The sequence below is a fragment of the Artibeus jamaicensis genome, unplaced genomic scaffold, assembly GCF_021234435.1.
Source record: "Artibeus jamaicensis isolate MK-2021 breed Jamaican fruit bat unplaced genomic scaffold, CSHL_Jam_final contig_2566, whole genome shotgun sequence".
Lineage (NCBI taxonomy): Eukaryota > Metazoa > Chordata > Mammalia > Chiroptera > Phyllostomidae > Artibeus > Artibeus jamaicensis.
In genome coordinates this window covers 151,309-166,656 of record NW_026521552.1, presented here as the reverse complement: position 1 = coordinate 166,656, position 15,348 = coordinate 151,309, and the positions used below count along the sequence as shown (strand labels likewise).

Here is a 15,348-nt window from a genome sequence, read left to right as displayed (position 1 = left end):
TTGATTCTTGTATGTTCCCTGACCAGGAATTGAACCACAGCGTTGGTGTGTGGGGGTGATGCTCTAACCTACTGAACTTCCCGGCCAGGGCACCTGAAGGTTTTTCCCCCCCTTTAAGATGATTTATTTATTTATTTATTTATAGAGGGGAAGGGAGGGAGAGAAACATCAGTGTGTCGTTGCCTCTTACTCTCCCTCTACTGGGAATGCAACCCAGGCATGTGTCCTGACTGGAAATCGAACTGGCAACCCTTTGGTTCGCAGGCTGATAGACAGTCCACTGAGCCACAGCAGCCAGGGCCGAAGGGTCTTTCAATGGCGGTCCCACTATACAGCCATGATTGAATTATTGGTCTTGGTGATTAACTAAGTCCCCATCCCCTCTGACCTCTCCCCTCCCCTGAGGTTCCCTGGGGGCAGTTACTGAAAGCTCTGAGTTTCTTCTATTCAAGCTTTGCTCTTTCGGACCATTGTCCCCCATCCTGAAGCTACCTAGGGGCCACCAAGCAACCTCATGAGGACAAAAGATGCTTCTGTCTTTCCATTTCTCAGGAAGTCCATGCTAGGAACCAGGTCTGTGATACCACAAGAGTCAATCTAGCTGATAGCGGAGCATTTTCATATTCGTCAGCTCCAATCACAGGGGAACTGGGCAGAAAGCCTCACACCTCCTGAGAGGTGTGCCAAGAGGCGGTGACAGCCTGTCTCATGACATCCCTCCAGGGTTGATAAGGTGGGTGGGCAGTAAGCTTGCAGCAGCCCCTCGTGAAGCGCCCATTTTCTCACACTCCTGGGGGATCTTGAAGCACCTGCCAAGACCCAGGTTAGTGGCAGTCCACACCTGAAAGGTTTCCAGGAAGCCTCACAATGGCCTGGATTCTCCACAATTATGCAGAATAAGCAACGGGTGCAATGGACACGAGCTCTCCAGAAGATTTCAGTTGTGGGCTGAAATGAAGTCCTGTCCCCAGCCCTTTAATTCCTGTGTTGAATCCCCCAACCCCCAACATGATGGTGTAAGGAGGTGGGGTCTTGGGAGCTATTTAGGTTTAAATGAGGCCAGGAGGGTGGATTATGAGGAGTCCCGGGGTGGGATGAGTGCCTTTATGAGGAGAGATGACAAAGATCTCCCTTCCTCTCTCCCTCCCACTGACCTCTCCCTCCCTCTGTCCTTGCCTCCCTCCCTGCTCTCTGGCTGGCTTGCTCTCTCTCTCTCTCTGCACCACTTGAAAATACAACAGAAGGCAGCTGCCTACAAGCCAGGGAGAGGGCTCCCCACCAGAACCATGGTCTCGGACATGCCAGCCTCCAGGACTATGGGAAATAAGCTGCTGTCGTTCAAACTGCCCAGTCCGCAGTATTTTGTTACAAAAGCCTGAGTCCACTGAGGCAGATACAAAGGCGGTAACATGGATGGGCTCCTGGCCAGGAGCTGCATGCACCCAGACCAGTGGAGCGGCCACCACCTCAGATTGCTGGTCACTGGCTCAGGGAGGAGAGAGAGCTCGGGGTGGGAATAGAGGGACTGCTCACGATTAAATGCTCCATCCTGGACCGGACACTCATCAGTGTTGTTGACAACTCATTGTCCAGCTAGAACAGACAGCGACAGCCAGAGACTGGAGTCTCCTACTGCTTGTGGGTGGCAGCAGAGCCTCAGGGTTTCCGTGCTGAGCAAGGAACACGATGTGGCCGCTAGGGGGCAGTAGCACACGATGAGTTTTATTGGTGACAGGCTTGCAAGGGAAGTTGCTTACCCAATGAAAGCTTCCAAAGGCATAGACAGGAGCGAGGGGGTGAGAGGTGTCCAAGAGGGGGCTTGTGTCTAGGCCAGTGATTTTCACCCTTGCTCATCTCATGGCACTCATAAAGTCATTATTACAACACACAATTCTGCAGCATCCTGAAAAAAACATTTTTTTGCTGATCTGACAAAAAATATATAATTTTGACTGATTTAATAATTAGCCGTGGCTGGTGTAGCTCAGTGGATTGAGTGTGGGCCTGGGAACCAAGCAACCATGGTTCAGTTCCCAGTCAGGGCACATGCCTGGGTTGCAGGCCAGTTCCCAGCAGGGGACCCATTTGAGGCAACCATACATTGATATTTCTCTCCCTCTCTCCTTCCCTTCCCTTCTAAAGATAAATAAATAAAATATTTAAATTTTATATATTTATATATATGTGTGTGTGTGTGTGTGTATGTATGTATGTATAAAATAATTACCTACCTTTTTTTGCTCCAAATTGGCTTCTTTAAAAAAAATCAGGTGCCTATACTTATGTACAAAGAATTCTGGTACCAAGAATTAACCAGTCAGATGCAGCCTTATGCTGCGTGGCTAATACAGTGCAATTCTATTATATGACCTGCACATTTACGGTTCAAGACAGAGCATTCACACTGGACGGCTGTTGTTGTGTTGGCTGTTGTAATTTTTTAAAGTGACAATCTAAGAGAAAAGCGGTCATTGCTCTTGACTGAACAGTCAAGTACTGCATGTTTTACAAATTCTTGTGGCACACCAGTTGAAAAACACCATCACTCCAAAGGTTTACTTGTTCATAGGGTCTCCCTATGGCTGGCAGCTGTGGGGTGCAACTCCATGGGATATGCAAAGCAGGTAGGTTCTACCTAGTTGATTATTTTTAAATCCTTACACAAGGATATGTTTATTGATTTTAGAGAGAGATGGAGGGAGGGAGAGAGAAACATCCATGTGAAAGAGAAACATTAATCTCCTGTACACAGCCTGATGCAGGATTGAACCCTCAACCTAGATATGTTCCCTGACTGGTGATCAAACCTGCAACCTTTCTGATGTACAGAACGACACTCCAACCAACTGAGCCACCTGGCCAGGGCTCTTCTTAGTCTTAGTATCTGCTTATTTGGGCTTCATGTAAACTAATTGGATATCTGAACATTTGAGTTTGGTGCCCATTGGGCCTTTGGGCCAACAGATTTTAGAAGTGTGCAGGTGGGGCCGACACACGGAGGCCAGTCGGCTCATTTACAGAATGATGCCTGGAGTGGGGGACATTTGGAAAACCTTCTCAGACAACAGAAATGACTCCCACACCGTGTTTCTGAGAAAAAGGCACCCTGGTTTCCACAGGACTTATTTTGAGAACGGTGTTCAAAGTATTTTATTGCTGCATTTCCTCCCTAGAGAAAAGTGAAGTAAATAAATGCTTAATGCAAGTTAAAGGGGATGCAGACCTACACAGAGAATTTCAACTAAGGTTTTTGCAGAAAATGCTTCTTAGACCCTAATCTCCTTGAAAGCCAGGACCATAGTTGTCAGGTTTCCCTCCAGATGACAAGTGCCCAGCACAGGCATTATTATAATGCAACCTGACCAATGCCTCAGCCCTGTCTTCCTGCATTTCTGTCAGCTTTTCAGCCACACTGACCGTCTTTCTAGTGCAGACCTGCAGCGAGGTCAGAATTTCAGTGCTCCCCTGGGAAAAAGATGTGACCATTAGGTGGCAGTAGCGCACAACTTTTAGTCCTTCAGCTCCATCATCACGTTCTGGTTCCCAAGGCGTTTTTGTGGATTCTGGTCCCTCTGCGGAGAGCACCTTCTTCACCTGGTTCAAGTCCCCCCAGCTTCCAGGTCTCACGTCACTTCAGTCAAGCTGTCCAAGATCTCTGAAATCATGGGCTTTCTCCTTTTTTTTTTAAATCAAAGTTTTGGTAAATTAAATTCAACAGTATCTGAAACAGTTAACATTTTATGTCATTGTAATTCACTAATTAACAAACCACGAACATCTCAGTAGGTGCAGTGAAAATATTTAGCAGAACTCAACACCCATGCATAACAAAAAGTCTCAGAAAACTAGGAATAGAAAGGAATTGTGCCGGTGTGATTTTTAAAAATGCAAAAAAAAAAAAAAAACTACATCAAGCAACATAGATACTGGCGCATGATAGAGCGCTATTTCCCTGCGGTTAGAAACAAAAACAGTTTTGCCTTTAGCACTTTTATCCAGTATTGTACTGGAGGTTTGTTGCTGTGGTGGACATAGCTAACGGTTTCCCAGCATCCAAATCTCCCTTCTTCCTTTAAGTAATAGGAAGCCCCTTCCCACGTTTGGAAGGCCACATACTAGAGCCCATATTTCCACAGCCACTTCTGTTGCCATGCCTGGCCATGAGCTAAGTTCTGGCCCATGGGATGTGAGCAGAAGACAGGTTCAAATTCTGGGTCCTATTCTTAATATTGTGTGAGTGTGTATCTCTCTTTCCCCCTTCTCTCCTTTCCTACTGTCTCAGGAACATATCAAAGCTACATTTTTAAAAATAAAAGTAAAGCTGTTGAGCCCTGGGCTGGTAGTTCAGTTGGTTAGAGCAACGTCCTGATACACCAAGGTTGCAGGTTCAATCCCTGGTCAGGGCTCTCAGAAGAATCTACCAATGAATGCACGAATAAATGTCACAACAAATCAATGTTTCTTTTTCCCCCCTCTCCCATTCTCTCTCAAAAATTGATAATTTTTTTAAAAAGAAAAGCTGTTGATAAGTAGCCCTAGACTGTTCAACTAGACAGGGTTGAGTGAGAGAAATGAAATTATATATATAAAGAAATTATATATATAAAGTTTTGTTGGGGTTTTTTAAAGAGGAAGCCACGGGGGGAGGGGGAAGGGGGAGAAGCCCAACGGTCTAACCTCACAGACTCTAACCCCAGGTTCCAGGTTAAACTCTTAGAGGGCTGTCGTTGTGGAGAATTTGAAATAAAGTGCGAAATTTCTGGCAGACATAGTGGTGTGGAGACGTGGCCAGTGGTGGAAAGTTCAGTTCCTGCGATGACTGCAAGTCACTCCATGAGCATTCATTGAATGCCTGGTCTTGTGCTGGTCACTAGGAAACTGCTATTTTTGAGACATTGGGTAGATAAATACATGGGTCAGTTGATGGATATCGAACAGGTAAGTCAGTCGCTGAGGGGATTAAGGCATTGATTCATTGATGAATGAAGGGGGGAGTAGGAACCAATGTGTGATCAGTGGGTGAACGAGTAAATGGATGAATGAGCCAGTGAGTGAATACGGAGTCAAGTTGAGGTGCAAACTCCACTTGGCAGCCCCACAGCCAGGTCTGGTTCCGTCTGTATAACCTGGGTCCCCGCCTCTCCCTCGATCTCCCACATGGACATGTGCCAGCGGGGGCTGCCCTGGATATGCCCTGCTGGGATCCCCCCACTGACTGTGAGCAAACCCAGAGAGCTCCCACTCCGAGTCCCCCCCCCCCCACGTCTCCCCGTCTCCTCATCCAGTCAGTGCCCACCGGCGGCTAATCCGACGTCGGAATTCAGTTCTGCTGAAGCTCACATGTGAACACCCTAGTCTCGCACACTGGGAGAAGGTCAATGAGCTGCTTACAAGGTGAATTGGAGCACTGATGGAAAAAAGGGGGAGGGGCACTTCATGTCCTGAGACTCTGACGGAACCACGTTACATCATTGCCAGCGTTTGTTGAGCATTTACTAGTTTTTTGTTTATTTCACATGTCATGTCCACCTAACCCTACGGAAACCCTAAGACGTGGGCACTCACAACGCACCCGTTTTACAGCTACAACCAGGGAGGTTTGGGGAAGGTCACTTTCCTCGTGTCGCACGTGGGTGAGCAGCAGCCCTGGGATTTGAACCCGGGGTTTCCTACTAGGAAGCCTGAACCCCTGAGCATGCTTCCCCCAGATCCGGGAGGTCCTGGGGAATTAACCCAGAGGAAGGGACAGCTCGGGGCCCAGGGTGTCACTACAATACTTAAGAAGCTCGGCCCAGCCAGGAGGAAGGGCTGCAGGGCTCCTGGAAGGGCCAGGCCCACCCAGGCCATCCTGCTGCTTCCCCGCCTCTCTGAGAAGTCGTCTGGGCCGCAGGCGTCAGGATCCAGTCCTCTCGCCTCAGGGTTGGGCACGACTCCAGCTGCGCCAGTCCCAAAGGACCAGCGTGGCCAGGGAGACCAGGACGAGGCCGGCCAGCCCGAGGCGGACCAGGTTGCCCCGGGTGTAGTCCACGGAGCCCGAGGCTGTGGAGCGAAGGGGGCCAGCAAGGCAGGCGGGCGGGCGGTCAGCACCCCCAGCTGAGGTCTTTCGCTCTGCACCGCCCCCCCATCCCCAACGTCCAGGGTGAGTTGGGGACACAGCTCGCCCCGAGTTAAGAGGAGTCGATGGGGAAGGCGGGGGGGGGGGGGGGGCGTGCAGGGGCGCGGGACTTCGGCTTCTGGGTCTGAGAGGAAGGGGCTGGGGCCGGACTCCCGGGTCCCAGGGGTGGAGGGGCTGGGTTGGCGGCCCCTTACCGCCGCCGTCGGGGCTGATGACCAGCTGCTCGCTGCGCTCCGACAGCACGTAGGGCGCGGCGAGCGTGTGGTAGTAGCAGGTGTAGGTCCCCGGGGCGCTCGCGCGGGGCAGCGGGAAGTCGGCCCAGGGCTGTGCGGCCTCCAGGTACTGCAGCGGCGCCGCCTCGCCCACGCGGTACAGCACGAAGCTCATGTTGCGCACGCGACCCGCGCAGCGCAGGCTCACGGTGTCGCCGGGCGTCTCTGCCGGTGCGGAGAGCGCCACCAGGGACGGGCGCGGCAGCCGGGCTGTGGGTGGGAGGAAGGGGACCAGCGTGGGCACCGCCCTGCGCCTCCGCGTCCTCTCTCTCCCTCCCTGTGAGGCCCTTTTCCCTCCGTGCCCGTGCCTACAATTCTCTGTTTCATCTCCCCGCCTCCACAGTTTCACACTCTCTGGGTCTGAAAGTCCCCTGACTTTCTCTTCCTGTCTTTGTGTGTGTCTCTCCCAGGGTTCGCCAACCTGAGCCCCAGGCACATTTTGGATAGGTCTGCATCATTCTTTGTTGTATGGGGTGAAAGGCTGTCCTGAGCGGGACGCAAAGCCCCCTGGTTGAGAATCACCTCTGTCTGTCCCTCTCTCTCTCCCTCTCTTTCCTTTGTGTTGTTGTACAAACCCGTCTCAGTTCCTCCTGCCCTTTCCTCATCCCACTTCTGTGTCCCTTCTTCTCCCCTGCCCCCAGGACCTCACCTGTCACCAGCAGTTCTAAGGCATCGCTGGGCTGGGACCAGACACCCTGTGCCCACAGCTGACTGCTGTAGCGGCAATGGTAACTGCCCGCCTGGGCCTCAGTCACCCCCTCCAGGAAGAATTCTGCCAGCTGCTTCAAAAACACTTCCTGGGACAGCACGGGGGCGGTCTCTCCAGACTTGAAGAGTGCAAACCTCCAGGCAACTTGGGGCGCCTGACATGTCAAGGTCACGTTGATCCCGGGACTCACAACAGCAGCAGGCTGAGCCCGCAGCCATGGCTTGGGGTGTGAGGGTGGGGGCTCTGAATAAACGGGTGTCCTGGGTCCTCGGGCTCCCTGGGTACCTGCAGACACGAAGGGGGAGCTGGGATGAGGGAAGAGCCACCTGGGGCAATCACTGTCCCTTTCTCAGCCTCAGGTCCCTCTTTGTGAAATAGGAAGATGCTGGATGGACCCTCCGTGGACTTGTCAAAACTAGCTGCCAAGCACTGGAACAAGGTGTGAACTCCTGAGCTTTTTTTTAGACCTGATTTACAGGGATTAGGTGCCAGGAATCTGTGATTTTAAATTGCTCTCCAGGACTTCTGGCCAAGATGGAGGTATAGGTGGAGACACTGTGCCTCCTTGCACAACCAAGTTTAAAGACAACAGAGATTTAGTAACAAAAATGCAACCAAAACAGACAATTGAACTGTATGGAAGTCTGACAACAACGAACCATTCAGCCAACCGGTAAGAGGGGCGGAGTCAGTGGCGGAGAGGGGTCACGCAGGAAAAAGTGACCAACCCAGGCGCGGGGTGGCAACGGGCAGACCCAGTGAGGGCACATGGTGGCTGACTGACACACATTCGTGCACAGATAAACCAGGCAAAGGAGCGAGCACTGAGACAGATTGCGCAAACCAGGGGCCTAGTGCTGGGAAATAAAGCTTAAAAGCACCGATTAGAAAAACTTTCCGGGGCCAAGGTGCTGGGAGAGGCTCCCAGGCTCACGGAGAGTTTGTTGGAGAAACCCACAGGGTCCTGGAGGGTGCACAGGCCCACACACCTGGGAACAAGTACCAGAAGGGCCCAATTTGTTTGTGGGAGGTGGCAGAGGGGATAGAAATCCAGGAGAGAGCAGAGGAAGCACCATTGCTCCTCTCTGACTCCACCCCCACATACAGCATCACAACCCAGTAACCTGGGTTGCCCCGCCCTGGGAAACACCTAAGGCTCCGCCCCTCATACATAATGGGCACAAACAGACCAAAACATGATGGCTCAAGTAGAAGAACAGCTCAAAGCCCCAGAGTTAATACTTCTAAGCGACCAAGAAATAGCCAACCTATCAGATGCACAGTTCAAAACACTGGTGATCAGGATGCTCACAGAACTGGTTGCTTATAGTCACAAATTAGAGGAACAAATGAAGGCTAAACTAATTGAAATAAGGGAAATGCACAGGAAACTAATAGTGATGGAAAGGAAACTGAAAGTCAAGGGAGTGGAACAGAAGGAAGAAAAACATGACCAAACAGAAAAATATGAAGAACCAAGAATTCAGAAAAATGAGAGGCTTAGGAATCTCCGGGACATCTTTAAACGCTCCAACATCCGAATTATAGGGGTACCAGAAGGGGAAGAAAAAGAGCAAGTAGAAAGCTTATTTGAATAAATAATAAGAGAATTTCCCCAATCTGGCAAAGGCAGTAGACTTCCAGGAAATCCAGGAAGCTCAGAGAGTCCCAAAGAAGGTGGACCCAAGAAGGAACACACCAAGGCACATCATAATTAGCCAAGATTAGAAGCAGCAGGAGATAAGGGGACAGTCACCTACAAAGGAGTTCCCATCAGATTGTCATTGGATTTCTCAAAAGAGACTTTACAGGCAAGAAGGGGCTGGAAAGAAGTATTCCAACTCATGAAATCCAAAGACTTATATCCAATATTGCTCTATCCAGCAGAGCTTTCATTTAGAATGGAAGGACAGATAAAGTGCTTCTCAGATTCAAGTCAAGTTCAAGGAGTTCATCATCACCAAGCACTTATTATATGAAATGTTAAAGGGACTGATCTAAGAAAAAGAAGATAAAAAAGATGAACAGTGAAAGGACAGCAAAGTTACAGTTATTAACAACCACACCAAAAACAAAAGCAAACTAAGAGGACAGCTAGATCAGGAGTGAACCATAGAAATGGAGGGTTAGCAACAGGGGAGTGGGAGGGGGAGAGAGGGGGAAAAGGTACAGACAATAAGTAGCATAGATGGTAGGTAGAAAATAGACAGGGAGGAGGGCAAGAACAGTATGGGAAATATTAAATCTAAAGAACTTGTGACACATGGACATTAAAAGGGGGGAAGATGAATGGGAGGGGGTGTGCAGGGTGGAGGGGAATGAGGGGGGGAAGTGGGACAACTATAATGGCATAATCAATAAAGTATATATTTAAAATAAATAAATAAATTGCTCTCCAAAAGGTTTATAACATTTCAGAAGTCACCAAACTTGCTATCTATTTGGGGTGTGTGTTTGGGGGGGTTGGATTTCTACCTCAGACCCTTTCCCAAAACAAGTCCCAAATTAATAAAGACCTACATTTTTTTAACAACAGAAGTATTATAAGAAAATATCTTTGTCTTAGGGATAGAGAAAGCTGTCTTAAAATATAAACTAAAAATTCAGAAAGGATATAGTTAGTAAATTTGACCCCTTCAACATTTTCAAGTTGGTTTGAGGGAAAAAAAACAAAAAACAAGTAAATGACAACACTGGCTGAAATGACTGACTTGTAAATCGCACACATACAGAGTAAATCCAGTGGCCCACCCAGCTGAACTCTGGGTAGAGTATGTGGCCAGTCAATTCACAGAACAGGAAGTCCAGTTGACCAGAACACACTTGGAAGTGGTTGGAAGGATTACTCAACTGCTGTAGTAATCGCTTAAGAAAAGTTAAAACAACAGTAAGGTGTTGACTGTCAGACTGTCAAAATGAAAAGAACGGTCAATACTTTGTGTGAGTGAAGATGTAGTAGACACTTAGGCTGAACTTGACTGTGCCTTTCAAGAAGGCAGTCTGTCAGTTTCTATTAAGATACACAAAGGACATGACCAGCATCCCAGTAATTCCATGGCTGCACCTGCATAAACACACACATGCACGAGAAGTTCAGCCCGGCTGGGTGGCTCAATGCGCTGAGTGAGTGCCAGCCTGCAAACCAAAAGGTCACTTGCAAAGTTCAATTCCAAGTCAGGGCACATGCCCGAGTTGCAGGCCAGGTTCCCAGTTAGGCACGCGTGAGAGGCAGCCAATCTATGTTGCTCTTATACATCAGTGTTTCTCTCCCTCCTGTCTCCCTCCCTTCCACTCTAAAAATAAATAAAATCTTTTTTTAAAAAAGTTCACACAGAGCCCTGGCTGGTGTAGCTCAGTGGGTTGAGCACAGGTCTGCGAACCTGAATATCACGGTTCAATTCCCAGTCAGGGCACATGCCTGGGTTGCAGGCCAGTTCCTAGCAGGAGATGCACTAGAGGCAACCATACATTGATGTTTCTCTCCCTTTCTCAGTATTTAAAAAGTTCACACAGAAGCACTAAATATACAAAAGAAAGGGGGGGAGACAAATTAGAATCCAGCCATACAATGGCAAATGCTAGACAGCAGTTTAAAAGGAGGGAAAAAAAAAGAGCTAGGCTAAATGACATGGAAGTACCTCCAACAGAGATCATAAAGTGGAAAATATAAGATGCAGAAAGAAGAGGAAGAACAACATGCAGAACAGTGTGACTCACGAAATAGTGATTTTGCCTTGGCAAAAGAAGAAGTATACAAGAAGTATATAAATACATAAATGTGTTGGAAAGCTTGGACATTTTTTGTAAGGATTCAGAGAAGTTAAGGAAGATATGAGGCGGGGAAGAGAGAGGGTGTTACATGTCCTTCCTTAATGACTGAATTTTTTAAACTATGAATATAAGTTTTATCACTTCAAGATAGTATTTAAAATAAATTGATAACAGGTATTAATGGTTCACTAGGTGGTTCTTATTTGAAGTTAGAGTGTAGTCGGGGGAGGGGGAGGTTTGAGAGAAAGAGGTGATCTCACTATCAGAAAATCTGGAGAAAAATGCAGATCTAATTCAGGATGGAGGACCCTACTTTCCAAATGAGGGAATAATTAGCATTGCCCGATATCCTATCTTTGAGCTCTATGCTATGTCAAATGCTGAGCCCAGAGTTTTACACAGGTGATTTTTATTAAATACAACGCCCATTTCACACAGAAGGAGACTGAGTCTTCACGTGCAGTGGCTTGTTCAAGGTCATAAATGAATAAGACGGTGAAAGTGGGGTTCCTGTTTAGGACCCCCAGAGTTCATGGTCTGGTCTTCACTACCCACCTATACTGGTCACTAAAGGGAGTGAGAATGGACAGAAAAAGTAAAGGAGGAGGAGAGGGAAATAAGGGAATCTGGAGTGAGGGTGGGCACCAAAAATAAAATCTGAGTAGATGGAAAGGGGGTGTCAGCAACATGCAGGGGAATGGATGGGGGGTGTACTCACCCGTCCAAGTGGTGCCTGTGTGACACAGGGACCCTGTAGAAGGTTGAGGAGGCTTGATCTTGTCAAAGCCCTAGGTTGCTCCCAGCCCCATGTCACTGGCAACCCCAGGAATCTAAGTCCCCAGGCCCTCCTTCCTCCAGGAAACAGGAATCTGGGCTGCACTTCCTCCTTTCTTGGTAGCCATAATCCGGACTGCCAATCCCCACCTACTTAGGAAGCCATCAGTCTGGACCCAGGACCCCGTTACCTGTATACTCTAGAGTCCAGGACTTTGGACTCCACCCTTTCCAGGAGACGTTAATCTGAGCCCGCAGTTTCTCCTCCCTGGATTCAGGAGTCTGGGTTATAGCTCCCTCCTTTCCCAGGGACCCAGGTGTCCACCTCCCCACCCACATCAGAATCAGAATTTACACTCCTTGTCTGCAAGAGTTCAGGTCTCTAGCCCTGTCCTGCCTCAAGAGCTGGAGAATTCTACCCCCAACTTCCTCTTCTTGCAGAAACTTGGGGTTCAGGGCTCCTGTGTCCTCTTGCTTTAAGACTCAGGGGTCTGAGCTCCTGTCCTGTCCCGTATTCTAGAGTTCCGAACCCTCAGCTAATGCTGCCTAATCACCCTGCATCTGCCCTCGGGGAGACTCAGCAGTCCTGCCCTTTGCTCGCACTCCCCCGCCTCTAGGCCTCTGGGACCCCCGAGTCTGTGTCCCTGAACTCCAGCCCAGCCAGGGACCCAAAGAGAGGGCATGCGGTGGCTCACAGAGGGTCAGCAGCTGCAGGATCAGCACCAGAGCCATGGTGGGCAGGTCTGGCTGAAGGCGGAGCGGCAGCCAGTACTCAGCCGAGCTCTCTCAACTCCCAGGAAGTGAGGCAACACCAGAAAATCGGAGTCAGGTCTGTGCAGGGAGGGAGCAAGGGGAGGCCCCTGGAGGACTGTGTCACTGCCCCATGGTGCTGTGGGAGAAGTTGGAGTTGGGGCAGTCATAACCCGTGGTGTTCATCAATTAAACTTTAAAAACACTTAGCACCTGTTATGTATCAGACCCCGCTGCGCGATTCTGGGGCACACAGAGGAGTCAGACCTCATTACTGCCCTCCAGCAGCTCCCGGTCTGATGGGAAGGACAGATGCGGACCAAGTCAGTTTTAAAAATAAGTGATGTGCGCTATAATGGAGATCCCATAGGGCAACGTGAGAATCCACAGACGACGAGAGTTAGAGCTTAAGGGCGAGCTGATTTCGAGCTGAGACCTCAAGTGATAGCTCCGTCATTCGTCCTCTCCCAGCCTCCGCTTCCCCATCTGTAAAATGGGCTTTTGTAAGTAGACTACGAAATGAAGACTGTTGTATTCCGCCTTAAGCGTGTTGCAGCAGGAGGCCTGGGCAGTAGAAATTATTCGTCTAGAGCGATTTCTAGGCAGAAAATCGGGCGGCAGCAGGTGTGCCGAGGCAGGCTTGCACTAAAAGCAAGAACGTTGCCTTCCGTCCTGCCACCGCCAAGAACTTCGTTTCTGCGCTAGTGCGCAAGCGCGGACTCAGCGGAGCCTCCGGCGCCGGGACTACAATTCCCAGGGTGCCCCGCGCCGCCGCCGCCACCGCCGTGACCAAGATGGCCGGGAGTAAGTTCGGGTACCTGCGGCGTGTGGGATGCAGGGTGAAATGGGGCAGAGCGGGGCTAGGGCACGGCGATACTCCCGTGGAGGCGGCAGGGTTGGGGCCGGAGGGGGACGCCGAGGTCACGAGAGGGTTCCTCCAGGGCGCTGGTGGAGGAGCCCTCCACAGCAGAGGGTTAGAGGTCACCAGGGGCATTCATTCCCTGTTGGAATGATCTTCCCCACCCACCTCCCCAGGACTCGCCGCCTTCCTCAAGAATGCCTGGGCCAAGGAGCCGGTGCTGGTCGCGTCCTTCACCATCGCGGGCCTCGGTGCGTGAGCGCGAACGTGCATCCCAACCGGCGTCCCCGCTTTACCTTCCCCACCCGCCCCAAAGGTCTCGTCTCCCCCCCTCCCCGGCGTTCTGTCCTTTTCCCGAAGGCCCCCTGGACCCCTTCTACGTTCTGTGTCAACATCCCCACGATGTCTCCTGGCCTATCTCCCCATTCCTGATATTATGACCCCTTCAACAGCCTCATCCTCCCCACCCCAGGGGGGTCCCTAATGCCCCTGTAGGAGAGGATCCTCACCCTGGCTGTGCATTAAAAACACCTAAGCGATAAATAACAATAATAATAAATATCCGCATCCTTCTCACTTGCACCATCACAATCTCCCAGCCACTAATGTGCGACCTGACCGAGAGCCTCTGCTCTGGGACCGGATTACTCATGAACATGTGTTGCGGTCACTTGATTGTGTTTGTGTGTGTGTGTGGGGGCGCTCTTGGTAAAATGCAGGCTTTGATTCTGCAGGGCTGGGCGGGGCCTGGGATACAATATTTCTGACAAGTCCCCAGGTCTTGTGAACGCCACTGGTCTGCAGGTCATTGGGTAAGGTTCTTAGGAGACAGTGGTCCCATAGGCCACCTTGGCCACTCCATTTTTCTTTTTAAATTTATTTTAAATATTTTATTTATTTATCTTTAGAGGGGAAGGGAAGGAGAGAGGGAGAGAAACATCAATGTATGGTTGCCTTTTGTGCGTCCCCTGCTGGGAACTGGCCTGTAGGGAACTGGTCTGCAACCTAGGCATGTGCCCTGACTGGGAATCAAACCGCGATTGTCTGGTTCGCAGGCCCGCACTCAATCCACTGAGCTACACCAGCCAGGGCCTTCCATTTTTCTTATGGTGTGTTGAAACGATGTTTCTGATGTATCAGCTTAAATACATTTAAAAAATTAACCGGTATGTTTTAACTGTAATGTGGCGATTAGGAAATGTAAAATTACACGTGTGGCTCTTATATTTCTGTCAGTGGTGTTTTAGAATGTTCCTATATATGCTCTGCCCGCCCCCCCCCCCCGCCGGGATTCCTGCCTCCCAGCCTAGATGGACTGCTCTGGTACGAGTCCTCTCCCTCAGTTTGTTCTCGATTCCCCCAGAACATTCTGAAGGACACTCCCCCACCCCAGATGCTCAGTGATCACCTCTACACTCCAATGCACTTGTTCCATAACTACCTCCACCTCCCTCTTCGGTGCCCTCTAGGTCCCATGTATCTATTAAGTTTTGGCTCCCAGGCCTATGCAAAGCAGAGGGACCTCCTGGAGGTGCTGTACCTCCTGCTTCCCTCCCCCCCCACAATGCACTCAGGCTCCAAAGTTCAGCTTCTGCCCCTCCCCCTTCCAGAGCCACCTTCCCAGGGCCTCACCCCTGTCTCTCCACAGCTATAGTCCTGCCCATCGTCAGCCCCTACACCAAGTATGCTGCCATGATCAACAAGGTCACACCCTACACCTACCCAGGTGAGTGGGGATCGTATCAACCTCTCTTTGGTTTTTTCCAAGTCTCTAGGTCTGTCTGTCTCCTTGATTGTCTGTGCATCTCTGGCCCTTACTCCCCCCATCTTCTTTCTCCCTGAAGTCCCAGTTCCCTCTTAGAATATAAAGTGACAGACCAGCCTTCTTCGGGGCCCCTTGGAGATCTGCTGGTCTCAGTGGCCCACCCTCCTGTCCTGCAGTGCCCGTCCGAGATGATGGGAACATGCCCGACGTGCCCAGCCACCCCCAGGACCCCCAGGGCCCAAGCCTGGAGTGGCTGAAGAAACTGTGAACACCTCTACTGACCAGAAGGACATCCCCTCCCCTATGGCCCCCAATAAAGATGTGAAAACCGAC

General features: G+C 50.3%; 2 protein-coding genes across 4 annotated transcripts; one reads left to right on the top strand and one right to left on the bottom strand.

The window, feature by feature from the left end:
• Nucleotides 1-5,434: 5,434 nt before the first annotated feature.
• On the bottom strand, nucleotides 5,435-12,436 carry OSCAR (osteoclast associated Ig-like receptor). 2 transcript variants are annotated; one of them, XM_053662560.1, is made up of 5 exons: nucleotides 12,337-12,436; nucleotides 11,586-11,600; nucleotides 7,037-7,381; nucleotides 6,310-6,597; nucleotides 5,435-6,039 (listed from the first exon to the last, which is right to left on the bottom strand). In XM_053662560.1, exons 1-5 carry the CDS (start codon nucleotides 12,371-12,373, stop codon nucleotides 5,915-5,917), a joined length of 810 nt encoding a protein of 269 aa, XP_053518535.1. In that variant the 5' UTR covers nucleotides 12,374-12,436; the 3' UTR covers nucleotides 5,435-5,914. The 2 variants fall into 2 exon arrangements, with proteins under 2 accessions (XP_053518535.1, XP_053518533.1); XM_053662558.1 differs by having other exon boundaries at nucleotides 5,436-6,039; nucleotides 11,586-11,618.
• Nucleotides 12,437-13,116: 680 nt separating this feature from the next.
• Nucleotides 13,117-15,347, top strand: NDUFA3 (NADH:ubiquinone oxidoreductase subunit A3). 2 transcript variants are annotated; one of them, XM_037127531.2, is made up of 4 exons: nucleotides 13,117-13,195; nucleotides 13,427-13,501; nucleotides 14,899-14,976; nucleotides 15,192-15,347. In XM_037127531.2, exons 1-4 carry the CDS (start codon nucleotides 13,186-13,188, stop codon nucleotides 15,281-15,283), a joined length of 255 nt encoding a protein of 84 aa, XP_036983426.1. In that variant the 5' UTR covers nucleotides 13,117-13,185; the 3' UTR covers nucleotides 15,284-15,347. The 2 variants fall into 2 exon arrangements, with proteins under 2 accessions (XP_036983426.1, XP_053518538.1); XM_053662563.1 differs by having other exon boundaries at nucleotides 13,149-13,205; nucleotides 13,427-13,566.
• Nucleotide 15,348: the final 1 nt, after the last annotated feature.

Excerpts from the sequence above, each read along its gene's own strand:
- OSCAR (XM_053662558.1), bottom strand. The coding sequence starts at position 12,373 with ATGGCTCTGGTGCTGATCCTGCAGCTGCTGACCCTCT. Across the intron at positions 7,382-11,585 it reads CACAGGCACCACTTGGACGG|GTACCCAGGGAGCCCGAGGA; the intron begins GTGAGTACACCC and ends TCGTGTCTGCAG. Across the intron at positions 6,040-6,309 it reads CATCAGCCCCGACGGCGGCG|CCTCGGGCTCCGTGGACTAC; the intron begins GTAAGGGGCCGC and ends TTCGCTCCACAG.
- NDUFA3 (XM_053662563.1), top strand. The coding sequence starts at position 13,186 with ATGGCCGGGAGTAAGTTCGG. Across the intron at positions 13,567-14,898 it reads CTTCCCCACCCGCCCCAAAG|CTATAGTCCTGCCCATCGTC; the intron begins GTCTCGTCTCCC and ends GTCTCTCCACAG. Across the intron at positions 14,977-15,191 it reads CACACCCTACACCTACCCAG|TGCCCGTCCGAGATGATGGG; the intron begins GTGAGTGGGGAT and ends CCTGTCCTGCAG.